Below are 27,208 nucleotides of genomic sequence, written 5' to 3'. Positions count from 1 at the left end.
TGTATTTGATTTTTTTTTTTTAATAGAAATGTACTGTATTTCTACAGCTCGTACTCCAGTCGCGTCTAACAAGCTCAAAGCCTACAGGCGAGAAAGGGAAAAGTTATTTACAATTTTTTCATTTACTTTTCTAACTATACACACTGATTCGTTATTTTTTAGAAATCTACTTTCACTTCCAAAGGGACCGTAAAAAACCTACATTCTCTCTTTCTCTCTCGTTAGAAATATATTTATAAAGAATATATAAATTTAGCAAGCGCTTCTGAACGGGGCGGTTTTAAAATGACTGCTTATCATTTCTCAAGCTCTGATTGGTCTTAAAAAAGAACAAAAACTAATCAATTTGACTTGGAAACTATCGCGAGTTCTTTGACTGTTGAGCCCTCCTAACTTGTTTAACTAGGTTCGTGGTGGTTAAGCGATAACTTGTTTAACCAGTTTCGTGGTTTGCAAGTCTTCTGAAAACCGCCCCGTCAAAAGAGAACTTTAGTTTTGCATCTGAGAACACACACTGCGCCCGCGTGTAACATCTCAAAGTGAAATAATGGAATATCTTCCAACATTTTGAGTGTCGGCCTGAACAAGAGGTTCCGTGTTTTCAAGGGACTCAGTGGGCAGGCCGCTTTCTAATGGAGGCAACATTCCGCATATCTGAGCGCGTTTATAAGAAGATGTTCGAAAGACTTGTTTATGTGGATTTTGTTTGTAAGATGGAGTACGCCGCAGCGGATTGTGTCTCGCGTCGATGTGAAGTTGTTGGAGTTGATGATGCAAAGGAAGAGGATACGGAGCCTGATTATCCGGTTGAAAACTAGTTTTTTGTTCCACAACCGACTCCATTCTCCTGCCAGTTCTTTCCTGTTCATTGACAGCCATGAGTTCCTCATAGTGTTTTTGTAGCTCTTCCCGCATTTGCTCGTAGACAAAGTGTTGTTTGTATTCGGAGTGAACCGCCTGCTGGTCCGTAAGTTCAGAGGGCGACAGAGATTTTTGGTACTGTTCTTGCAGTTTCTGATGCTCCTGTTGCAGTTTTCTTATTCTATTGTGCGTTGTTGCCACCCGTAAGTTCTGTTGAAACGCAAGCGCTACGGCATTACCGTCCGACGCACGCCGACCGAGTGGCACGTGAAAATTTGACCTGGGATCGTGTAGGTGTACTCCAGAACCTCTATGTAACATGAATTGTGAACTGGAAGCCGAGGAGCCATTAGTTGGTCCGCAGTGTGAAACCACAATAGCTGGTTTCATTTGAAACGTGGGCATGTTCGATTCTTCAAGCACTTCCTCTGAACTACCGCGCGCCAACCACAGTGGATGGTGCGCGGGTACAACTAACGGTTCCTTGGGCATAGTATGAACAGTATGCCGCCTAACTTTGGGCTTTTCTTGGTCAGTGTCCTCGCTTTCCATGTTTTCTACCGCAGAAGAGTCCGTTTCTCTACTAACACTGTTGTCTAATGATAGCGCCGGCCCTATCATTTGACGCGGCGAGATCGACCGCGCCTTGAGTCCGGGCTCGCGTATCGGTGACAGTTCTTTTACGCACTCCGTGGCGATTTCCCGCCTTATCTCAGGCGGCGTTGGAATGCGCTCATGCAGTTCGTTGATGGCGTATTGTAAAGGAATATAAGGTCGAGCTGGTTGTGCCGGGACCGTGCGCTGCGCTGCGCGACTGGGTACCACAACAACATTATTCCTACTCCCTCGTACAACAGCGGCCTCCGCGATGCCACTTGGCCGACGAAGTCTGGTCTCTAGTTGAGTTTGTAGTGGGTAACTAGCCCTGTGCTGCCGCAACCGATCCACAAGTAAGAAATAAATAGCAGTGTGATGGTCATACGCGTTTTCAGCTAGAGCCTGGAAAGGAAAGACAATGTCTCAGTTAGAGTCCGTTGAAACCATCTATCTTCAAATCATCTCTTTTCAGAACACACTAGAGCAGCGCAGGGGTTCAAACTAAATGAGACTTCTCCCTTCATTTCCACACGATTCGTCCACTACACAATTGGGAAAAATCATAATAAATTTCTTAATTTGTATAAGGCATTAGCACTCAAATGGTTCTATGCCTCAAAAACAGGTTCTTGTCTAGTTTCCCATGTCATGACTGTCCCTGTCCCGTCACTCGGGACGGGATTCCCGTCCCACATGACGCGCTCTTAGCGTGAAGGTTTCTCCCATGGGGAAAGATTAGGAAGTGTTAGTACCGTTTTCGTTCTTTCGATATCGATGCCCAGTCCGTGCATGAGTTCGAGAGCTTGTTCGTTGTACTCATCCAGAATTTTCTCTCCCTCCAAATTTTCTTCGTCATTGTAGGAGAGGATGGTTTTTACAGCAGGATCTGCTTGCATCCATTTGTGTTTCTTGATCTGTTCGATAGTGTAACGCTGGTTTGGGTCTTTGACAAGCATGTGTCGAATCAAGTGTTCGCATTCTGTGGAGGAAATGAGAACTGGACATTAAAATTGTCCAAGCTAAACATGAGATTTGCGGCTACTGCAAATTTGATAAAGCTGGAAACTCCAAGTAACTACCTTTATGTGGACATAACATAGAAAGGGCAAAAAAAGAATAACAATAGCAACCGATACGAAGACGAGGAGAAATCTTCGTAGCGCCCGAAGTGAATCCGAACTTTAACATCCAATCACAAAATAGAGCGAGCACTCAGCAGCATGTCACTGGGTTGCTCAGCAACAAAACACACGTGGGATCGAAAAGGACTGTTTGAACATGCTTGGGTCGCTGCGACGTTTTGCGAGGTCTTTTTTGTTCGCAATTTGCCATAATTTCACGCTCTGTGAGTATTCTGCCGTTCGTCCTGAAGTTTTAATTCAACTGGTTGCTGTTAGTAACAGTGTAACAGCGAAAACAGGTAAGTTTGACTAGTGGACCGTCTCGATCCATTTTGTTTTTCAACACGATCCACGATTTCTGTAAAAAACGAGACGCGATCTCAAAAAACTTTTGTAAAATGAAACAAATTTGTCCAATTCCAGTTAAGCTTACCCGTGGACATAAAGAAAGGGATCCTGAATCGGCCTTCCAACACTCTGTCTCGAAGGGCTGGGAGAGTTCCACCATCAAACGGCAACGCACGGCAGATAAGTACGTACAGAACAACACCCAAACTCTGTCAAAATCAATACGGTCGGATTGTTTAGTTTATGATAATTTTCAACAATCTCCACTTAATACTGAAACAAACTCAAACACAACAGTGTTGACAATTTAAGAAACTTATCATTTATGGTTCAAGCTATGTCACTACTTCTTGTAACACCTACCCAAATGTCCAACTGTGGACCATGGTAGAGTTTTCCTTCAAAGACCTCTGGGGCAGCATAAGGGGGACTGCCACACCACGTGTTTAAAGGACTCCCAGGGGTGTAGTAGTTGCCAAAACCAAAGTCTGAAAGGCAAAGGTCACAGACAATTAATACTATTTCCCTAGAAACCTATACAAGCAGTATAGTGCTATTGAGTAGTTAGTTGATATTAGACTGGTCTATTTCAAAGATCTTGCATGGTCACTCAGTTTTGTTGCAAAAATTTTGTTACATCCATATGAGAAGACAGGCTACCTAGTCGTAACTAAGAAGTTAAATTTTCAACCAAAATCATAGACAGCCTAAGCATAATATACATGTAAAAGTTTGTATAGGGATAAGGAACTGAAAAAGTCACCTACTGTGTCTTATTATAACACCATGGCTTACATTAACAAAATTCGCTCAAATCTTGTTTAAAGATCCCAGGATGAGAAGGACGGACACCAAACAATGTCTAAACATCTTTATTTGGTGAATTACTCGTACGTTTATCGATTTCAATTTCACCTCCAAATCTCCGTACAAACTCTTACGTTACACTTGGGTCACCTACGTTGAGAATTCAGTAACTGGGCTGGAAATCTTTCCAATATGAACACTCTAGCCAGGTTACTAGGACAAAGCTAACTTTGCTTCACCACCAGGGTGGCATGACTGCTACAACTAAAAGCTACGTAATTTTGTGCTATTCTTTCACCCCAACTTCTCCAGCCATCTTACCTGCGATTTTTATGTTTAAACTCTGGTCTAGAAGAAGATTTTCAGCCTAAAACAAAAATGAAACAAGATAATTAGGTACTCATTTGTATGGCTTTTATTTTACTATCACATGTACAACTTTGGAGAACATGTTTGGCAAGGTAACAAGATATGTACATGCAAACTGATTGATTTCAACCCAATTTTAATGTTTGTGCGGTCAAGACAGCATCCCATAGAAACATGTTTTGAACACTACGAAAATAGTACTGTACGTCCAGAGGTGTATTGCAGAGATCACAATTGAATCTACCATACATAAGGTATGTGTAGTTTGAATCCAAGCAAAGCAAACTAACAAACAAAAAGACATCATTTAAGCTTTGAGGCCAACGACACAGAGGAAGGGAGAATCCATTTTGACAAGTGAGATTTAATCAGACAGTGAAAGAAAAATCCAAGCTGTTTTCATTTAAGCAAAGATTTGGTGAACATGTAAGTGCCCCTTAAAATGTAAATTATTGTGCTATTAATGAATTGCATTCTGGAAATGGACACATACACTATAAAAAACAATTTAACTCTAAATTAGTAAGTATGTTTTGCTTTAACAACAACAATTTACCTTTAAGTCGCGATGCACCACATGCCTTTTGTGGCAATACTCCACTGCACTTAAAATCTGCGCAAACTTTTTCCGTGCCTCTTTCTCAGGCAGAGCACCATGTGACAAATAATCTGTGAGTCAAGCATACAGATTGATTATTTATTTGACCACATGTCTGGATCTGACCTATGAACAGACATCTAATATTTTTTCAACCTAAAACTGGACAGTGAAGAAAAATAGAAAAGTCTTTATACAGTTAATCTGAATCTAGATTTCTTCTGCATCAAGAGCTTAAAAAAAAATCGAAAGAGATGCACGTAACTCCTATACATGTAGCTGTCAGTAATATTGCATATGCACATAAACTTATTTGTAGATGTACATGTAAGTTCTGTGGATAAGATGAAGTTCAATTTTTCTATGGACTGTGTACACATATTTCACTGGCTGCCACTATTTCCAGTTTCCAGATGACAACTTACAATAAACTGAATTTTTTAGCAAAATGATTTCAAATAAACGTTTTTGCATATTTACATTGACTGGCAAACACTCTTCTTCACAATCAAATAAAAAGACAAGGTTTACATATTTTCATCACTGAGTGATTATTTGCATTTCCCAAGGCACAATGAAAATTATGTTATCACAGCAACGTTTAACATTTAAAAGCAATGAAAAAATACTTAAATAAACAGCCAATTAAAAAAACTTTTAAACAAATTTAATGAACGCAAAGCAGTTTTTGACACCCTCCAACTGTGATAATGTGATAGTTTTTTGAGGAAGATAATCAGACTTCCTCTTAACATTGACCTCTCTAGTTTTATCAGAGTCGATTGTGTTCCATCTTTGTGATTCATCACAACAATTTCATACTGGATGCAAAGAGAAAAGTTACTTGAATTGGTAAAAATACTTCAAAAATAATCAGAAAAGAATCGTGCACTGTGGCTTCTCTTGAAATGTACAAGAATTTTCCATGGAAATTGTACTTAACTACATAATGAGTTTGTCCCCTATTTTCCATTAAAATAATTCGCAAAATGCAAAAATTCAAAGGAACTGAGCTTAGTTCAGATGACAACAACAAAACCCTAAAGGAACAGATATACCATGGATCAGAGACCTTTATGAGGGCCTCCGGAACTTAAACCCATTGAAAACTAGAAACACATCCAATAGAACCAGAATCTTGAAAATTTGAAGGACGTTTCATTCAAAGACTCTTTGACTAAGTAACCAACGTTTGTTTTCATTAGAACTGCTGTCACTTGTATTTTCTCGCTTCAATGCATTACCGGCGAATAGGCGCCATGTTGGCAAGATGGAATATTTTAAGCTTTATGGTGGCAGCTGGCACGAAACGAAACCCAAAAGCAAAACATTGATCGATTTGAAAATCGATAAAAACGAATAAGAAAACAAGACGTGATGATAAATGTGATATTTCATAGTGTACCCAAACTAATACGTCACGCATACCAAGATATGGGTGAATATTGACTGAGCCGCCACATAGCAGAACTCGAATTCACCGGAAAACACACGGCCTTTCGATGTTTCGCCGAATTCCGAAGCCTGTATTCGTAGCATTGATTTCAGAGAACACTCCTAAAGCTGAAGAACGTAAAGAGTATCGTTCAACAGAATGATCAATCGCCAAGGAACAAGGAATAACATAACGGACGGGATACAATCACGCTTTCCTACAAATTAGAAATCACTAGCGATATTAGCATAAGGGGGTCTTTAAAAACATGACACTTACTAAACATTTCTCCGTTGCTGGCGTATTCCGTGACAAGATACAACATACTTTTCGTTTCCATCACCTTTCGAGGAGAAAAACACAAAGAGGAAAATTAGCTTTGCAAGATGAGTCGGTGAAATAAGCATGACATCAAAGGGCTTGAAGCTATGTCACAAATGAGGCCTTGGCTGTTACTAATACAATGCAGCGGTGAAGTTTGCCGATGCATTCAAGCGCTGCTAAAGGCACTTCTGTTATAGAATACAGCGAGTGCATTGTGTTGGCTTACCTGGTATAGTTTGACGATATGCGGATGGTGAAGTAGTTTCATTATCTGTATTTCGCGATGTACTTTCTTGAGGTTCGTTTCATCCAACTGAGTTTTGTCGATGATCTTAATGGCGACCTGGGCAAACGGAGAGAAAGGCAAAAGATTTCAGTGAAATTTGCGTTCGCCAAGTGCACCATGTTCGGCTTTCGCACGAACGCAGCATCGAACATCAACGAGTAACATTGTTCGATCGATCTCTTTCACGGTGCACAAAAACAGCTTCGATTCGCTCACCTGGCTTTTTGTGACGCGGTGTCTTGCTAGCTTCACCACCGCGAAGTTGCCTTTGCCGATGGTCTTCTCGATGTCGTAGAATCCAACTTTAATCGCCCTCTTTGTGCATTCCGTCGCCATTTTAGGCCCTGCATCCGAAGAGATGCGCCTGTGAAGGCGAAATACAATGCGTTTGAGCGACAAGATTCACAAGGAAACGCGTTATTCATTTGACAAAGACATTTCGCCTCCAGTCTATGCATGCTTTTCATATGCAAGACGTAGCCAATGACGTCATCGGACGTAATTGATGCCACGAACGCGTAAGGTTGGCATGGGGATAGGACGGGTCAGCGAGCACAAAGGAAAGGTGACGTCAAAGTTGTTGTACTCTGACAAAGAACCTTTCGAGGTTTGATCTCCCTCGTTTGTTAGTGAAACTGACCGCACAATTCGCTTTAATTACAAACTTAATCGATGTTTTCTTGCTATTTTGCTGTGAGAAACCAGCGCGAGACTAAAGCGGTTTTCTGTGCGGAAACTGTCCGAGCCGATCCCTTTTGATCCCGATACATAAATGACCAAACAGGTCGATTTTCAGGATTTTCAATCTGTCAGATTGAGTCCCGAAAATGGCTGAAATTAAATGTTAGATGTCACAGTACTTTGTTACTTGCTAACCTAAGGCCTTGCTAAACATTAGAAAAATTGAAATTTCCTATTGTTATGCGGAGCAGAACTGCGTGGCGAGCGGTGTGTTAGGCAGTGCACTAACATTACATACCGAAGAAAGTGTCAAAAGCTCCAAATGTTTGTGTTTAAGGGAAAACAAAAAATTAAGAAAAAACTTTTAAGAGTGCTTTGTTGAACAGTCCCTCAAAGCGGTCAGCTTAATCTATTCAAGCTAACAAGAGCCGAAACCGCACGTAAATTGCGATCACAAGGGTTTTTCCGGACAAAAATATATTTATAGGAAAAATGTGCGGTAATTCAAGCGAATTTACGTTGTAAACAGGAAAAGGCAGGCAAGCTGATGAAAAGATATGTCGGGTGAGCTTGAGGGATACAGATTTTTTAAATAACTGTCGAAATATGGCCACAGAACAAGCTGAAGACGACTTCGATTTTCCTCTATGTCGTCATATGTTTGTAATTTTATGATAGTTTTGTGTTTTTGCATTAAGATGAAAGCCTGCTAGCGAGGTCAGCGCTGCCAATACTGGTTTGTTTTCGCTGTTTTAAACCTGATAAAGTTGAACAGCTACGTTCAAGAATAAGGCCACCGATTTCCGATAACTTGGCACGTCTTACCAATTTTAAGAAATGCGACTCTGCCTTTTCAACGATCGATGCAAGAAAAAGGCCATGAAATTATAAGATCGCGCGCGAAAATCCATTAAAAAGTCACACTACATCAAATATTGCCTCAAGCTCACCTGAAGGTTTCGTTTTGCACAATCTTGACGGCTTTTTCGCAAAGCTCGATGCAAAATGCGTTTCAACGAACTATGGGACTGAATGAGCTCGCTACTGTTCCCTGTTGGGTTTGCAACGTCGAAATTTTGCATTTTAATTTAAAACAACAAATCGCTAAAACACAGTCACATCCGAAGACTTGATGACGTCACGGTGAAGGTTCTGGCGTCTTGTGGAAAGATCCATAAGGCCAACTGCGCGTTCACGATTTGTTACATAACGTGCAAAGCGGTTGTGAAATAAATTTCCAGCTTAGAAATTGCTGCCAGACTGTGGCAAAATAAACATCGTCTCCATTAACGATCGACGGGCGCAATAACTTTCAGATATTTTGAATTGCAAAAAAGGGCGTAATAAATTAAATTTTATTACGAAATATTTCGGCGGGGTACCGTAAGTTACAAAGCGGAATTTCTCCTGTGCAGTTCGAAGACACTGTCAGCAAGAAATTGGGAATCAAGAAAACCATCGAACTTGTGCAGAATTTGTTCTTCGTGTGTCGCCAAATTATTACCGACTACTGTTGAACACGGTTCGGAAGGTGATAAACTGCTCAGTTATAAACAACCTTCTCCATCTTTATTAATTTATCACCTTCCCCAGCTGTTTGGAATTAAGAGTCAACAAGTATCAAGTGTTCCAAACTCCAATCTTGTTATCCGTCAGCGCGTCAACATTTCGTGATTGGCTCTGATTCTTTTCAAGAAGGGTGCGAGTATACTCCAAATTGCGGCTGCAAGAGCGGAAAACAGTTGCAAAAAAATCGCTATGAAATATCACTTTGAAATTTTGATTTACCTCGTACTTAGGAACCTTCTAAATCTGTTGCTTCTCGCAGCGTTTTCTGTGTAAAAGAAGGTCAACATTTAGAGAGCTCTGTTCAATTTGTCCCTCGACTGCGGAACATAGCAGACTGTGACTGGGCAGGTGATGTCCGGGTCATTTATTTCGAAACCAAGCGGTGCCTGTGCGTTGTAAATATACACTTACGTACGCTATTTTTAGTTCTCAGTTTGTTAGAAAGGTCAACTTGCTCTCAACACGGGTGACTGGCCATATCAAGACAAGCTGCGGTGTGATTTGAAGCGTATTCGCCGAAAACCTCCCACACTAATTTGCGGTGAGTCACGTTTTTTCAAGCGGACCTCGTTCGTGCAATTGTGAATTATCAAACAGTCTACGCTCGATTTGCGCTGCTCTCCCATGTCTGCTCTACCGTCCTCTCCGAGAAAAGAATTCGGTGAGGAGAGCGGGCTTCTTTCCCGAACAGCGGCTGGTAATCGAGCCTACAATCAGTTGCGTTTCCAGACAGAAAGATTTCCTTCACGTTATGCGAATCCTAGAAATCGAATTCTATGCTTTTGGTATTTGTATTTGAAATCTCCAAGTCATTGCAACAGGGACGTGTTGAAGTTAGCACCGACCACGCACCGTTTATAATGGGCACCTGACTCCAACATGATGTAAATGCACGTGATATCCCACACAGGCTAACTGATTTTAGTGTTAATTGACTATAACTTGTTTTAAACGGCCATGAATCAATATTTCGTCCTCTTCTTGATCGCATTGCGTGGCTGCCTCAGTACAAGTGCTCACGTCTTCGACAGGAACCGGTACGTCAGTTCACTATCCGTGTTTCACGCGTGGCTTCCTCGCAGAATTCATCGCGCGAGTAAATACGTCTGTTGGTGTGCTCTGTTTGGAACTGAGTTTTATATCTTGTTTGAAAAGGGATAAAACGACAAATTCAATTCAATTCATTCGATTCATTCTGTTTTTATATTCAATAAATAAAATTGGCTGTAAGAAATGAAGCTAAATGAGGCAGCGGAATTTTTCGAGTTCAGTCGCTCTACGTAATCCGCGTCAATCTCTCTCAGTCCTACTTGTTTCTAACTTTGCTGTTGTTTACGTACCTTGCAAAGCTGTTATTTTAAGGTTTCCTTTGATTACGATAAGTCCAGCTTTTTCCACAAAAGGGATCTATTTTCTTTCATCTGTCCTTTAACCGTGGGCGACTTTGAATCGAATCCAACAGGGTTGATGATTAATACATGTGCCACAGGAATAGGTTGCAAGCGCTAAAAGCAATCGACTGTGTTTCTTGCCAAGAAAAATACCTACGCCTCCTTGGTTTTCGAAGACGTCAAAACATTAAGAAGGATTAATCGACTGTGGGTTTTGTGTGGCCCTATTTCCCCAGGAAAAAGAAAAAAAGAGTCTTGGCGGAAGCTACTTTTCATTTCATCACGTCGAGTTAGTGCAACATTTTCTGGGAAAACCCCGATAACGGCTGATTGTTTTTCTTGTGAAACCGTCAGAACGAGCGCTGACTTCAACAGGAAAACGGAACACTCTGTGTTCACAGCAAAGGAAATTTACCGGCAAGTCATGAGCTAGATAAGACAAAATCCACTTGATGTTTTGGCATAAACTTCCGCATAGATCTAAAAGCCCTATTCATTTTCGTTTGGTTGATTTTTTGCCTTTCCTCATTACAGCGGGTTTTGAGCAATTAAGTCATATTCGTATGTCTAGAAATGCTACATTTATAGAAACAAATTTGACTTTATAATGATGTTAGCTGAACCTTCAAACGTCCGTCGCTTTTTAACACTTTGTTTCTTCGTATGTTTAGAAATATTTTATCGCAGTTTTTATATTGAAATATATAGAAAAGGGAAATGAAAAACGCTCTATTTATTTAATAACATGCTTTGTAGTGATTGCCTTAATTTTTTGTCCGTGATAGCTCTAAGAATTTTAAGCTTGGTGATTTCCTTTATTCTCATAACGTGGGGAGAGTATAGATTTTGATGATACTATGTTGCTTGGGCGGTTTTTCATCTCGATTTTACACCTGTTGGGAAAGAACTGACAAATGTCGTGATTTTCCAAAGCATTCATTGCTCTGCAAGGTTCGCTTTTACAAAGCAAACGAATGAAAAACCTGACTAAAAGGATCCTTATATGTCAACAGACTTTTTTCATAGAAATATGTATAAAAAATCACACACAATATAATTACACCCTGAAGGACCAAAACGTGTTTAGACTGCGAACTACAGGACTAACATACTCACTGTAACTAACTCTTTGTAAACAGAGCAACTATGACTAAAATTTAAGGAAACTGAAAACTTTGGTAATTATTTACTTTATATCGGCAAATTTGCTTCGGAAATGCTTCGAATTTACCGAACTTTACATGCTTTCGATTTCAAGTGGTTAATATTCGTGCCTGTAGCTATATTTATAAATAGCTAGCCAGAGGATGAATGGATGATCTCGCATGGATGGCCTCTCTGTCACGCACGTGTGCTCTTAGTCACGTCATAAGCTCTTTACTTCATGCACGGAAGGTCACGATAGTATTACGAAAGCTTTCCGAACTCTCCCGAACAGATGGACAAGGCACGAACGAGTTACGTGCGTGATGTTCCGTGACGCATTAGATCACTTCAATCGTCTCACTCTCAGCTTGACATGTTTTCACTTACGCAACCTAATTTGAATTCGGCGAAATTTCCAAAACTACTCACGAATTTGTACAAATCATGTTTAGCTGAATGTATTTTGCCACAGCGTACCGTTTTAAGCAGGTTTAACCTTTAGATGAAACACGGTTTCAGGATTCTGGAGGTATTTTGAACAAGAAAAACTATTTAGCGACGCAGAATGCCTTTTGAATAATAAAAGAAACAAAAATATAGGAAGTTGTTTTTGAAACGCTGACAATTTCTTCCGAATTTGATATATTACTTCCTCAAGCCTGAGACTATCATCTCTTGACTTCCTGTAGAAGTAAAACTTCTTGGAACCTGTTCGCCGCGCAAAATTGAAATTTTTTTCTATCATTTTATCATAATATTTTGACAAATTATTTCTATGCAAATTTCAATTTCTCTCCAACACGATAGCTGTGTAATTGATGTGATGGTCGAATATTTATCGTTGTTATAACAAAGCTCTTGATTAAGTCACTTAACGCATTGCAAATTTTACAAATTATTATGTTTTTGTCAATTTGCTTATTTGTTTACATTTGGTTTGTGTGGTTGAAGAAAAGGTGGAAAAAAGCAATTGAAAATTATTTCAGTACAAGATGATATTAACTGTCTACGTTTCTGAAAAATCTCCATACTGTTTTAGATATTTTTTTCCTACCTTTTGCGTCGAAAAAATATCGTATTTTCTTTTTCTTTTTCTTGTGGCTTTTTCCGATAAAAAAGGGAAACAGGTAAATCATTGCTTGAGATGTACGCAATGTTATTTTGATAACAATGAAAGTGTTTCAGCGTTTTTAAAAGCTATAACGTGTATAACACCTCCAACAGTGCCCTGCATTCATTCGGTAATGACGTTTGCAAGGAGTCTTTTTCTTCCAGCTCTTGCGATTGATTAATATTTAGCGCCTTAACGCGTAACAGGGTAAGCCAGTTGACGTAACGGCAGCCTCCGCGCTCTAAATTCTTATTGGTTATCACTGAACGAGCGCACGTTCTCCTCATGCAAAGCTTAACGATGACAGAAAAAGTGATTACAAGATTGTATAGGAGGTGCAAAGATCAGGTTTTCGCAATCTCTCGAGACCTGTCTCCTGTATGGTACAGCAATTTATTATTGTACTCCTAAATTGAAACGTGCCCGACTGCTATTCGAAATAAATGTTACCATTACATGCTGTGTATTAAACTACTCGTCCGAGTCGTCGTAGAAAATACTAAATAAAAAAAATGTATAAATATATACACATGATAAATTTTTTGCGCCTCCAGACAGTTACTGTACGAGACTGAATAAAATTTACGCTATATTGATTCGATAGATTCAAATTAATTTTAAGTGATAAAGTCGATGCTCCGAGGTAGCCCTTGAGTGATTTTACTTATCAAGCTTCCGCGCTAAGTCAGTAAGATTTTCTTCACAGCAGATTACGCAGAAAACATTACAGACACGGAAACAATTAGTTTTCCAGCAACGTCAGAAAATGCAAATTTTTTTTTCACAGTGCTGAGAACAATGATAAAAAAGAGCAGAAAAGTAGATATGGCAAAAAGTATTAAGCATTGCGAAATGCCTATTTACACTGCTTGCTCCACATTTTCGGATCGCTTGTTACCGATGAAATATTGTGCTTGAAAATAAACAGCAATATCGAGCGCAGATGTGGGTTTCCTTTACGTAAACGGAATCAAAACATTTATTTTATTTTATTTTATTTTTTTTTTTGAAAATAAGACAGGAGCTGGCGCCTGATGAAAATATATATCCAAAAAAATTTTGCACCTTTTTTCTTGGTATTTTTTACATCGTTTTTTCTTCGCAGTTGATTCAGAATGTATCGAAAAAATAGAGTGAATCGGAAATGTGGAAACTGTGTACAAAGCCGATAGCAACGGCGTCGCCAAATTCGATTGATCAACCTCTTTATTTATATAAAATTCACCACAAGGGCGATTTTAAACAAAATTTACGTCTGGTATCTCCTGGACGGTTGCCTACTGTTTATGTACAATATGAATGAAGCGTTTTCAATATTTTTCTCTCCTCTAAAAGCTGAAAAAATTTTAGCTTTGTAACAAAGCACGTACACCGTATCAGCGCTTTTGACAAATGGTTTGTCTAGATTCCCACATAGAAAGTGTTACCATGAAGAAAGATTTAGAGAACGCTTACGCGCTATTGATCATGAAGCAGATTGAAAATTATTTCGTACTCACAAATAGGGACTTGTGTCCATAAGTTCCTGAGTCTCAGCCACGACCATGGTTGCATTAGACGACGCAAACGCGACCTTCACTGTTGTATTTCTTCCAACGTTTAGCTGTCGTTCACCATATGCAAAATACAGTTTTCTGTTCATCAAAGACTATAATCCGGTCCCACGTCATTCAAAACAAAAGCTGACGTCATCCACTTCTCACTACGTCATGTAAACTTGAGTCAAAATCCATGCTTTCCGCTGTAAAATCTTCGAGTACTTTTCAACGTTGCGCAATGACATTTTCATCAGCTAAGACACATATTGGGTGATTAAAAGTACTCCGAATGCAAAATTTAGTAAGAGGGAAGAAAAAACTTTTGCGTGTTACCGCGCGAAGGTCGGCGTTTTTGAGTGCTCTCGCCCGCGTAATACCGATCACGTGATAAGCGATATCCATGTCACCAAAGTAATTTGTAAGATTAGATCTCCTTATCTCGATATTTTTATTTATGTTATCTTTTTTTATGAAATGACAAAACGTAATAAAATCCATCTAAACAGTTACTCAAACAGGAAGGCGTCGAAAAGTTCATACGCTAACCGATAACCCTAGAAACAAATCGATTAAATTGACTTCCTCTCAAAGGTTATCTTCCCCTGACATCTCTCTTTTGAATTTTTGATGGAGTTGCTAGTAAATTCATTGACTTCAGAAAAACGTCGTCACCGGGCGAGCTTGTAGCGTCTTATTAACTGGGATGCTGAGCTGCTTATCTCAAATATTGCAAATTATTATCATAAATTATACTCTACTCTTCTGAATTTGTAAGAGCCATAACAGAAAACTATCCCACTGACATTGAAGGAAGGTTAACTGTCAGATTTCAACCAAGTCAAACATTTCTGTCATGATTCCTCGGCATTCCTGTGTGGACGGAAAACATTTTGAAAACGCAGTATTTAGAAAGCGATGACATTACGATATTCATGTGATTTCCTTGCCATGGTCTTCCTCAAATACAAATCCAAAATGAGCGGCGATTGCTGCGTTTTCAGACTTCTCCGGTGTAGCGTGGACGGAAAACATTTGATGCGTTTTCAGAGTGAAAACGCCGTTTCAAATTTCTCCGGTGTGGTGTAGACTGCGTCTTAATTTTCAGGAACGATTTCGCCAATCGAAAGTAAAGCTGTAACGCAAGGAAACATAAGAAGAATCCGGGTGTAATAACCGGACGTAATATGGTTGTAAACTTTTTCCGCAAAGGAACTTCAGATTCTTGGAAACCATGACTCCACGCAACTATGTCAGCACCGGAAAATAAAATTGCAAACTGTTCGTAAACCGTTTGGGACAGTCATTATCTTTATTTAGTTATAAATGTTTCACTTTACAACGAGCATTGTGATTTCTTGTTTACTTGTTTTGCTTGAGGCTGTGGACACACGATTGTGACGCATATGGTTATTGTGTATTGTTTACACAGTCAGATGCAAGTTTGGGAGAAATTGAAAGTACATGAAATGTCAACCCTTATCTTGGGTATACATAACCTTACTCATTCTTCTAATGTGTGTATCATCATTAAAATTCAGTTTACTAGTCTGTCTCCCTATTTTATATTTTACTGAAACATCGCCCGACAAACAGGTACCTTCACATTTCGCATTTCATGCTCAAACGGTTTGGAAGCAAAACAAAGTGAACAAAATAACGAACGGATGATGACGAGTTTAAAAACTCATAATTTGATCCTTTTTTCCGACAGTTTTAACCCTTGTTATGGATAAAATTGTGTTAAGACCTAATGAGTGTTTTTTTTTTCGGTATGTGCCGTTTCATGCATTACATGTTTCATCAGCGTAAAACCATCAGTTCTGAGAGCATCGCGAATTTTTTGGAGTAAACTAAGAAAGATCGATATATACCAATCGCATACCACCCACTTCTAACGAGTGCAAGCAGGAGGGAAACCGGATGACTAATCATGATTTTGGTTAGGCAAGTCAGTTCATTCATGTTTTACGTATTCAGAGCAAGCTTCAGCTGATAGTTAAGTAGAGGAGACCATCACATGTGTAAAGAAATACGCAAGGACTTTGCACGCGCGTGCAGTTGAATTCTGGCCCTAATGAAAAAACCTCCTGATCGAACCAGACACTTTGTGCAAGATATCAAGGACCACTAATAGTCTTCCTGACGATATCGTGAGCTCAGTCTATCCTACCGTTTCTGTAGCAACCTTTAGACCAATATAAAATTCTCTACATCCATGAAATTCAAATCTGCAGCCCTTTATAGATAACCATAGAGTCTTAAGTTCCCGAGTAATGTTACCTGGTCATTGTAACGAGGAAGCCAAACATTTTAAACCCTATAGTTCTTTTCACGTTTTTTTCTCATAGTATGGCTAAATATAAGAAACAAACAAATGCACGTTTTATTTTTGTCACTGTTCCATCAGATCAAAAAGAGCTAATTACAGTCAGTCAATTTTTCCCTAGAATACCAGCCAGTTAAGCAATTCGTAGTACTTCGCCATAATTCATGAGAATTTGTTTTCTACTGTCACCTTTCCAATAAGCAGACGACTCTCCCAAACGACTTTGCTTTCCTGTTAGTCTTGTGGTATAGTTTTAGTTACTTTTACGACTTACGGGAAAACACAACCTCTATTTGGAGAGTTAAATTGATTTTCTTTCTTTACTACTGACGACATGAGTTGAAAACAGGAAGTCGTTATGCGGAATTTAAATGTATCTTTCTCTTTTCAGGTATATTGTTTACTGATGCAGTAAAGTGAAATGACGTCAAACTGACCGTCAATTGTTGAAATGCTGGTAAGGGCATTTCAAAACACATTGAATTTTAAAGTCTTCTTGGGGGAGGGGTAAGCCCCCCGCCCCCGCCCCCGCCCCCCGCCCCCCACCTTAGCTTAGTTGTAGAATTAATGTATGCCATTCACAACGTTTGCAAAATTAAAACATAGAAGCATAAAAATGGACCTTTATGTTTACGATTGACAACGACCTTTTTGATGCTGCTGCTGCAGCAGAAAAACTTTGAAAACACACCAGGCTAAAATTACACACGGCCCGAGTTTTCTTCAAGATTCTCCTGCGTCCAAAATTTTCAGGCATTAGCGGACGGTAATACCGAGTTAAAATGTTTTTGTTTTTGTTTTTGTATTTTGTTTTTAATCCACCCCATCTCGCCTCCTCTCGACGTTTACAACAATGAGAGCTTTGATATAAAAACAAGTGATTGTTTGAAATCACAATGATGCGTAGAATCAGTTGAACGACAAATAAATAAAAGCCGTGAGGAGCGGCGGAACCAGATGACCCATCGTTCTGCTTTCCAGAAAAAAATTTGGTTCGGATTAGCAAGTGCCGGTTTCTTTCATTTGGTGATGTGAGCGGTGTATATATGCACATATAAAAAGCATCCTTTGTAGGTTACTAACTGTTGTAAGGGAAAGAAAATTTCATGTCTTGACCTCCTACACGGATGGCTTTTAGTTAGCAAATGTTAGTGGAGGTGGGATGAATTAGGAGCGTGGGTGAAGTGTTAGGAGAACTGATTCAGGCAGATAAAAATTGTCCAATGAGTATCGCAATAAGAAATTCCCTGACACAAAGCTGGAAGAATATGATGCAAGAAGGATAAAGGAAAAGCGCGATAAAGAAGTACATGTAAGCGTTAAACATAAAGACAAAGCCTTTACCTGTCTTGACGCAATGCCCAAGGTAGCTGTATCAGGCGAGACTCGGTTAAGTTTTCGCGACAAGAAGCGACTACAGCACTGCTACGTTTACACCCAATTTTGCAGGCCCTTCCAGCCCATCCACACAAAAAAGAAAATATATGATGCTAGTCTCTCGTCGTAGGTTAACTACCTCTACTCCGTTCCACTATCTCCCATTTTTCTTAGGTTGTCTTACTAAGTTGCGGCCGGGGTCCATTCACTCTTGAATAATGATGGAGGTGTCCAACAGATGTATTTCGAGCGACATTACCTATATTACACTGAGACGAACACCGTTAACCAAATTTTTTTAAGGTTTACGGATATGTCTGATTCACTAAAATGACATTTCCGAAGACCCAATCCACCTGTCCAGCCCCCCAACGCCCACTCAGATCCTCTAATGTCTTTAAAAGGAAGTTATTTATAAAAATCGTAAGCATAATATCGGTCTATTTTCGGGCCTAATTCACGCCTCTGCTCAAATATTGATCGTTTGGTCACGCTATCTGAACTAAGTCATAGTAAACTGGAAATACATGAAAAGTGCTACTGTGAATCCCAATTAAAATGTTTTGATTTAACCTCGCCAAATTTTTCTGAATCGTGGTTTGGCACGCGCCACTAAGTTTGTCGCAGCCGGAACGCGTAGTCGTTATTGTATTGTTGTTGCGGAGAACGTTGTATAGTTACATGGCTGAACAGGAAACGTCCAAATTTGTTTTCCTAACTCGTGCCAATCAGTTAAGGCTAATCGTGAGTGTAAAATGCATCGCCGACAATGGCTGTAACGAGCTTATGAACTTTTGTTATTTAAAATATATATTAAGCGATGGGTTTAGCGTCCATTAAACCGAGATTACTACCGCGGTATCTGAAGGTATTTTTAGATCTATATATTGCTATAAAATTTATTTTTGCACACCATATCGGGCACGAAATTGCGGTCAGGCAATATTGCGTTTTAAGACGAACTGGAAAAATTCGTAACACGAAGTCGAAAAATTCTTAACACGAGCTCGACAAAATAATGCCATTTTTAAAGGTTTCAATTTCAAGTTCCTGTTTTGCTTGTTCGTTTAGTAGTTTCAACTGAGTTTATTGCTTGTATAAGGGAAAGGAAACAGAAAAAAAAACTCGTATAAATCGTTGGAAAATATTCCTCGGGAGTATAAACATTTTATTGGTGAAACAATGTCAAGAAATTGTCATTTGACACATGGAAGGTGTTCACAGGCATGGCCTCTAAATAAATATTACTGCAGAGAGTGTAGGAAATTGCAAAGCGTAAAAGCTTTGTAGCAATCAGTAAAAAATTTATAGACGTCACTAAAAAATTAGAGTACAGGAAATTTCACAACGCTGACGTAGAATTTGTTTCTAGCCTAAATCTCTAAGAGTATAGACAACCAACTGATATTATGATAACAGCTGAATCTAACCACCCTGCACGTACAAAAAATAACAAACAAACAAATCTGCACTTTTCCAGCCGAGGAATTTTAATTTCTCGGCTGACTGGAAAAGTCCAACGATCGAGACAGTATTTTATGGTCAGATCTCAAACCCACTATTAAATGTCCCGAAATCCCGAGGGACTTTCATGTAACGTCCCGGTCGCGAACACGTTTGATTCACAATGTCAATTTTTATTTTTTTTCGGAGGGAAGTGTGAATAGCCGGTTAAATAAATCTCACTCTGTTTTAATAACCTCAGCGACATGATTGACCTGAGAGCTGCGCCAAATATTGCATCGTTGTCCTTCGTAGCTTCTCCTTAGCTTGTTAGTTTGGACAGTTACGGCCTCCTGGCTAAACTTGAAAACAATCACCCCCTCTTCCCTGCTGGCGACGAAAGGGTCATTATGGAATCTGCGGTTCCTTGCTTATGTGAAGGTAGTGGTTGCAGAACGTGTTTCTACTGGCTCAGTTTAGAAACGGAACTTGCAAGTTGACAGCAGTTATCTAATACATGGTTCGTTTACTTGCATGCGTTGTAATGTACACGAATTAGTTACAGCTGCCACAAGCTCCATTTGGCAAGCGGTTCCAGTTTGAACTGATCGGTAATGTCTTAGATACTTGTTAATTTGCCACTATTAATAGCAGTTTTCCACAGCTTTGCCCGCTGTAGTTTATGCTTGGTACTGTTTGGAGGCGCCGTTATCGTAAAGGGTATGGAAGAGGAGGTTTACATGTCAGCAGGTCAGTTTAAAGTTGGTTACAAAAGTGTCCATATGCTAGTAATCATGAGCAAGGATATTGAAGTCTAGGCATGATAAGCCAGTAAAAATTTTGACACATTTGTAAGTGTTCGGTTATAAAACGATGTTTTCAGCAACCATCTTTGCAATGTTGTTGCGATACAACCGCCAAGTTTGTGTAACAAAAATGTCCCACAATGTGATAAACGGTCTTTTGTATTTGTCAGCCTGGGTGTAACAGCCCGGAGGGTGGGAGAGACTCGCTAATAAAAAGGACCAGGATGCTCCTCGCACTTTGTGAGGGTTAAAAAAAAGCAGTTTTGGTATTTCTTCTGGTGTTCAGCCACAAAAGGTGTCACAGGGGAAGCTTTTGCGGTACTTTTTAGGGTATTGAGCCAATAAAAATATATAGAGGATATTACACGGTGGCGAGAAGATATGAATTTTATGTTCGAGTGGCAAGAACAATATCTCATATTGTTCTTGCCACGAGAACATAAAATTCATATCTTCGAGCCAACGTGTAATGTTCTTTTTATTATATGGAGAAACCAATTCAACAAAAGCAAAAGGCGGGAATCGTGACGTCATTAAACGATACGACACTCACAAAGGTGACATACGGAAAATACGCCACTCGGGTCCCGGATGAAGTGGCGTATGGAATCTACGAGTGGTTTAGTTCCCAGTAAAACACTCTTCTCCATATAATAAATATGGGTTATTGACCGAGTGTGAGGTCAAGATGGCTGGATATTAGCCAAGTTCTTTTTTTTTTTTGCGTGTTTATGGACCGAGACGGAGTCGAGGTCCATAAACTCGCAGAAAAAGAACGAGGCCAATATCCAGCCATCTTGACCGAACAAGCTTGGTCAATAAAGGATTTATTATATGGCTTTCGCGGAAATTTTTCTTTCGGGACACGGCAGGTAGTCCCGAGCGGGCAGGATAGCTCCATCTTGCCCGCTCGGGTAGCCAATCACAGCGCAGGACTTGATTCATCTTGCCCGCTCACGGACCAAGCCATGTAATAAGACACAGTAATGTGTTGTTTTAGAATTGGTACCCCTTAGGGATGAAAACGATTTCAAGCCACGCCCACAAAGCAGGATTTTGGTAGCTCTTAAGGGTTCTTTTCAAAATTCTCGACGAGCACCCCGGTCCTTTTTACATGGGAGCCCGCTGGGAGTAAACAGCTCTCATTTATTTTGTGCTGACGGTGCAACTACAGCTTCTCTAAAGACGATGCACAGACGCCGCGATTAACAGGTGTAAAAGTGTGACATACCATAAGGCGGGGGTTAACATGAAGACCGTATTTTGGTTGGGTATTATGGTTTTAACGCAAATATCTCGTTCACGTCTCAAGCAGTCAAAAATCTCTTTGCTCATCCAACATATCTATGTTTTGGGCTGTTTCGGGCTGTTTTGTAACCTTTTTGGTGGATTTTTGGTATATTTGGGAATAAATAGTTTTTCTCAAAGGATTAGTAAAATTTATGGAAATCGGGAAATTTTGAAGATTTGATGTTGTTTTAAAATTAGAATTTGAAGCTAAAAATTGGTAGACGTACAACAAACAGTTGCCCACCAACCTGGGGTGCCCTTTCAGGGGGCGTTCAACTGTCAAAACTCTTTTTTTCCTATTAATCCCTCTTTAATTTCCTAAAACTTCACTTAAATTCAGGTAGATCCTCGCCTTAACATAAGCTACCTCAATTGTTCTCGGCAAAGAAAATGTCAAATAACGCGTGATTATCAGGTATGCTCTTAACCAGAGTCAAAGTCACACCTAAAAAAAAAACAACAACAACAAGCCGGCGAGGTTAAATGCACAACCATGCAAGTGAACATCATAACTCGAGTCATTTGTCTAGAGTCAAAGTCGAGTTAAATGCATTATCCTAGACAAAATTATGAGCAAAGTTGAAATCATGCCGAGTATGTGATCATAACTAATGTTTAAGTCAAAGCTGAAAATTCACAACCTGGGTTAAAGGCAAGGGTTTAACTAACTAAAGTCAAGGCTTAAAAAGCGTAATCAAAGTCACGGTTTGAAACTCAAAACTGAAGATATGGCTAAAACCGGTAACCAAAGTCGAGGCTTAGAACCCACAGCTACAGTCGAAGTCAAGGCTTAAAACTTATAACCAAAGTCAAGGCTTAAAACTCATAACCAAAGTCAAAGTCAAGGCTTAAAACGTCTAAACAAAGTTAAAGTCAAGGCTTGATCAAAATCGTGGCCAGAGGTAGGTCACCCACAGTGATTAAGTTACTGTCAAAATCAAACAGTCATAGTCAAAAATACTACTAAAATCATTCCTAAAGTCAATTAACCCAATTAATACTGATAGCAAAATTGAACTCGAAGTTTAAATCAAAGTTGAAGTCATGTTCAGATTCAAAGAGTTTGAATCTCCCACACTTTCAACCTGTGGATTGACTTAGAAGACTTTACGGCCTTCATAATGTGCTCTTTAATTAGTACCGATTTGTTTTGAACACTCATTGCAACTTACGCAACCATGTACGATGTAGATCATTCTTTTGCTTGTTGGGTAACCGGTAGTGCCGTAAATTTACGATTCCTGATCTGCATCTGAGACCCGGTTATTGTGGTTTGACCTGGCTGCCCAGTCTGTATGGAGACTGAAGATCTATTTCCGGAGGTCAACAAATCGCTTCTCGTACAAGAGTGGTTCTTGTTCATTCGGTCCCAACAAAGAAAAATGTACATCGACTGACGGGATCTTTGTCACAACACAACCTATCTGCGCGTTCACTTTTCTACGGAACATAGGCGGACTACATACACAGCGCTAATCGGTTTTCTGCGAAAATCAACTGTGTTAAGCACTTACTTTTGACGATTCTGATGGCAAATGATCAAACCACTGTCTTTAAACTTTGTTTGTCCTTTTACTAGTCATTTAGCTTCCAGATGACTCGTAAGAGGTTGGTTGTTGAATCATGTCTATATCTTTTGACATTTTAACACTACGTCTCAAGTGACTTACCGGTTGCATAACAGCGTTGTTGCCGTTACGTTGTTATTTGTTTTGAAATTGCCATAGCAAAAGCCGGACTGAAATCCAAACGTGCCTGATGAAATTTGCGGGCCTTGTATCTGGGTTAGCTAAATCAGAATATTAGTTGTGTAATTTGCTATATAGTCACAGTTCTCCACTCGGTTATGTATTTGAGGGGAATTATATCAGCCTGCCTGTTCCTGTCTCTCTGCGAAAACCAACATTTCAGTCTTACTTCAGTTTCTACAATTTGCTGTAAGAAGCGAATTCAAAAGAAATTGTGTATGAATTTTCTCTATGAATGCATGCAATAGGACCGTTCCTCGTTTATACCCACGTAGTACAATCAAAAATGAACTTTTGAAATTTGCGGAAAATCCTTTTCATGTTTCACACGAAGACAACGATAAATAACGTACAAAAAAGTACTGTGAGGGGTGGAGAAAGGTATATTTTTGGTAGTTATGACGAACCCTGGTCCTTGACATTCAAGTGCTTAGACGGTGTTTACAACGTTGCCATGGCGATATCAAATTATTATGTTCCTTATGTAACTGAGCGGCAAAGAGCATGTTGATTAGTTGGCATGATACGAACAGAAATATAAAATTCTTAGTCGCAAGAATTTAAAATATTTTGTGTGTGTTCCAATCGATCTCATAATGATGAAATTCACTTCCCAAAATGGCCAGCTTTAAAATTGTTAAGACATGCACGAAAAAAATCCAAATTCAGTTTTGCCAAATCTTGACAAAACACAATCGATATCAACGTCATACGAAGCATTGCTGCTCTATCATCCGCTCTCATTTGAATAATGACAAGCAAAGGTTTCACAGGCTTATATATGAGTTCGATCTCCTTTAGGCAGTGTGATAAACAGCTCTTACCTATAACATCATTGCAGCTACATTAAAACCACCTTGTGCAGCGCAGTAAAAAGTTCCAAATTAACAAAAACTACTGTTCAAAAGCTTTCGTTAGAGTGGTAGTTGAAAGCCTGAACGAACTTGAAGAATGCGAATTTTTACTCCCAGAATAAATTTTAATATACCATTGCATGCAAAGACGTTCTATTTCAAAGTGGACTAAGATACAATTATTCAATGGAACTACGCTCTTTTTTTTCTACATCACTTGTTCAACTTTAAAAAAAGGTTCACCAAATTTGCCCTACCTGTGAAACTGGTGTAAGCCTCTACGTTCCAAATATGTCTTTTGGCTTTTTGTTTGCAACTTCACTGAAATACGGCTGAGTTTAATTTTCGGTGTTGTGCGACTGGTATGTGTAACTGATAGAGGCACTCGACTCAATATCATGACAATACGTTGGTCCATTGTATTCCCTTCATGCATCTAATTTTTATAGATTAATTACTTGTTGTCGATCCCAACTAAAGCGCATATACTGAGCCACGGTTGACTAGAGAAAAGAAGATCACTTTAAGATCCAGAATATGGGTTTTGTCCTCTCTCAGTCTCTTTCAACCCAGGGGAATAACTTGCATGGTGTATTTGAATCGGTAGCTACTTGAAAGCCTGCACTAAGCTATCCATCGCAGAAAAAAGAATGCTGGCGCAGGAATAAAATTCATGGTACAAGGGCACTATAATGGGAATGACTCAAGAACCAGAAGAACTATGGTCATTAATGAACATCTTAAAATATTGGTCTAGTCTTTTTAAAAATTACTTCAAAAAAGCGCACTGAAGCCATGAATTGGTTGTTGTAATGAGTTGCGCATGTACTAGCTTGTGTGATGACGTAAAATTGAAAAAGTCTAACAGACTCTTTCAAACTTTGTCATGTGTTGGAAATGTGCATGGCTATAAAAAGTGATTGCAATTTGTTCTTCCGTCAAGATTCTCTATCATAGCGTTCTAAAAGCACTTAGTGTACGATATAAGTTTTTCAGTCCTCATTAGAGCGCTGTTTTGACCAAAAAATACGGAAAAATCCCCATGAAAGTGTCTCCTTAGGTGCTGGAGACTTCAGTTGCCGAGGTAGTTGAGACTTCATGCATGTTGTATATCTTATACGTTTCCATATCGGCAGCGACATTAGTATGATTAAAACTGTATGATCTATATGTAGGAAAATAAGAATAGCAATGAAGGTAGTAAATAGTTTATCTTTCTAAGCGGTTCAACTGATAAAGGATTTATAAGTGAATGAGCATTGAAGATAAAATGGTTGGAATGAGGTACTCGATTTCATACCTCGGATGGGAAGTTTAATTTGTTCACTTTGGCAACCATCTTCGATATTTGCTGCGTATATAATTGTACGGTAAATAAGCGATTTATTGCATGCATTATTGGATAATAACAAATACCTGAAGGTACCTTTGGAAGAGTTTGACGCGGTCGGTGCGGTATTTATTAGAAGGTTGTCATGCATAGCTTTTGGTCAGTCCCTTTTAGACTAATTTACCATACTTCACAAAAAACCTCGTAAAAATATTAAAGTATCATGTACTTTTTTTTACTCTGTGTAGCCTTCAATCGATATTAACGGCACAACAAAATACCCCATGAGTAGATACGCGCTATACTGCGCACGCGCAAACGTTTTCACGTGCGTGCAATAACTACTTATTCTGGTCTTCTGTCGGTCAATGTGGTTATTCAGAATCCGACTTTCAGTATTGATTCAGTAAATAAATTGTCCAATCAGCTGTGTTTGTCTCAGAAATAGCACAAGCAGTAAGGTATACGTTTAAGACCGCCACTCGCAATAAAAGAACGATAAAAACATCAAGCTATCCATTAGCATTCTATGTGGCAACAATTAACAGAATCAATTTAGTCGCGAGATGAAAAGTGCAATCAATATGAATTTACTTCCCAAGACAACAGTGACAAACCTCCTTCGCAAATGAAATAACCCACTGCATTCACTCTTTTGAGCATCGATCTTCATTGACGTTTTAAATATCCATTCATTTTCTAAAGATGCCCGCTATTAAAGACAACATTGCATTGCCACAACGTTGAAAATCTTAAGTTTCGTGTAGCGATGATCTATCTCCCCGCGCTAAAACCATCAAACCGGCTTTGCAGCAAGCATATTTAATTATCACGAGCACCTTGCTTTTAGATACACATGTTACAAGTAACAAATTCCCTGCAAGACTGGAACGAAAACAACGACATTGTGAAACCTATAAACAGCAAATTTTGAGACATCATAGGAAGTGAAAGAGTTCTCAGTTACCTTTCCGTACGATACAGCTCACCGAACTCGTTTTGCCACTCCATAACACCAGCCTTCACTCGCTCATTCCCCTTGCAACACTAGACCAGAGATTCAGTAGCGGCCGCTATTAACCACTAAAATCGTTAGCTTTGCCTCTTCAACAGCTAAATGCCATCCAGAAGAGAGCTTTTATTTTAATCGCTGCGCGACTTCGCAACGCATCACAATGAAGTTTGTCCAGAATAATTATTCCAAGCGTTTTAGTCTTCTACACCCACGCAACACACTGAAATAATTCTCAATGACGTTTGTCAGCCAGTAATTGCCAAGAGAAAAAAACAGCTAGTAACTAAACTATGATAGCGCAATCGATATTATTCTTTACAACGTTCCTCGTGTAGTTGAGTTTCTGATTTTTGACCACAACCAAATCTTGTAACCTACAGAGTTGTTTTAATATGTTCTTCGCTAACATGGGTTGAACAAAGATGAACGGTGTTAAAATTGTTGGAAAGCAGTGAAAGCTAACAAGTACTTTTGAGAGGTGGCTTCGTCTTTGCTCTGAAAGCAAAATTTTGGCTCAACTTAATCAATTGCTGAGGTGGCCTTTCGTAAAATAAACCAGATTCTCCACCATATCGTATTTTATTTTTACTTGAAGAAATACGTTACGGCTTGTTGAATTTGCAAGTCGATCGAAGGAAACTTGAGTGTCATAGGAAACGTTTAATTGCTGTAAAAACGTCAATGTTATTGTTCGTTCAGACAGCCAGAGACATCCCTTCTTATGTTCACTGAAACGCAATTAATAAAAATATCACCTGTTCGCTTCATAAGTGAACAAAAGCACTCACTCAGCGCAAAACAGGAACGAGGTTTAACTTCATGAGCTTTCCCTCACGA

General features: G+C 39.3%; 1 protein-coding gene and 1 long non-coding RNA gene across 7 annotated transcripts; one reads left to right on the top strand and one right to left on the bottom strand.

Annotated features, from left to right (window-relative positions):
* On the bottom strand, positions 1 to 24,301 carry LOC110059158 (serine/threonine-protein kinase SIK1-like). Of its 6 annotated transcripts, none has more exons than XM_020765847.2 (10): positions 24,284 to 24,301; positions 6,963 to 7,110; positions 6,687 to 6,803; positions 6,416 to 6,479; positions 4,660 to 4,772; positions 4,056 to 4,101; positions 3,291 to 3,415; positions 3,013 to 3,136; positions 2,211 to 2,437; positions 1 to 1,860 (listed from the first exon to the last, which is right to left on the bottom strand). In XM_020765847.2, the coding sequence occupies exons 2-10, from the start codon at positions 7,080 to 7,082 to the stop codon at positions 535 to 537; spliced, it is 2,262 nt and encodes a 753-aa protein (XP_020621506.2). In that variant the 5' UTR covers positions 7,083 to 7,110; positions 24,284 to 24,301; the 3' UTR covers positions 1 to 534. The 6 variants fall into 6 exon arrangements, with proteins under 6 accessions (XP_020621506.2, XP_020621507.2, XP_020621511.2 ...); XM_020765848.2 differs by lacking the exon at positions 24,284 to 24,301 and adding an exon at positions 14,144 to 14,307; XM_020765852.2 differs by lacking the exon at positions 24,284 to 24,301 and adding an exon at positions 12,588 to 12,960.
* LOC149109829 (uncharacterized) lies at positions 9,430 to 17,125 on the top strand. Its single transcript, XR_016208433.1, has 2 exons — positions 9,430 to 9,537; positions 16,900 to 17,125. It is a non-coding gene; the product is annotated as an uncharacterized LOC149109829 (long non-coding RNA).
* Positions 24,302 to 27,208: the final 2,907 nt, after the last annotated feature.

This window comes from Orbicella faveolata, unplaced genomic scaffold, assembly GCF_042242905.1.
Source record: "Orbicella faveolata isolate gen_17 unplaced genomic scaffold, um_ofav_v1 contig_25, whole genome shotgun sequence".
Lineage (NCBI taxonomy): Eukaryota > Metazoa > Cnidaria > Anthozoa > Scleractinia > Merulinidae > Orbicella > Orbicella faveolata.
The sequence above is the reverse complement of the archived record's forward strand: the minus strand, read 5'-3'. Positions and strand labels throughout refer to the sequence as shown.

Coding starts and splice junctions, on each gene's coding strand:
- LOC110059158 (XM_020765848.2), bottom strand. CDS start 14,286: ATGAACAGAAAACTGTATTTTGCATATGGTGAACGACAGCTAAACGTT. Junction 7,111..14,143: donor ATGGACACAAGTCCCTATTT/GTGAGTACGAAA, acceptor TCGCCTTCACAG/GCGCATCTCTTCGGATGCAG. Junction 4,773..6,415: donor CAGCAACGGAGAAATGTTTA/GTAAGTGTCATG, acceptor CTTGACTCACAG/ATTATTTGTCACATGGTGCT.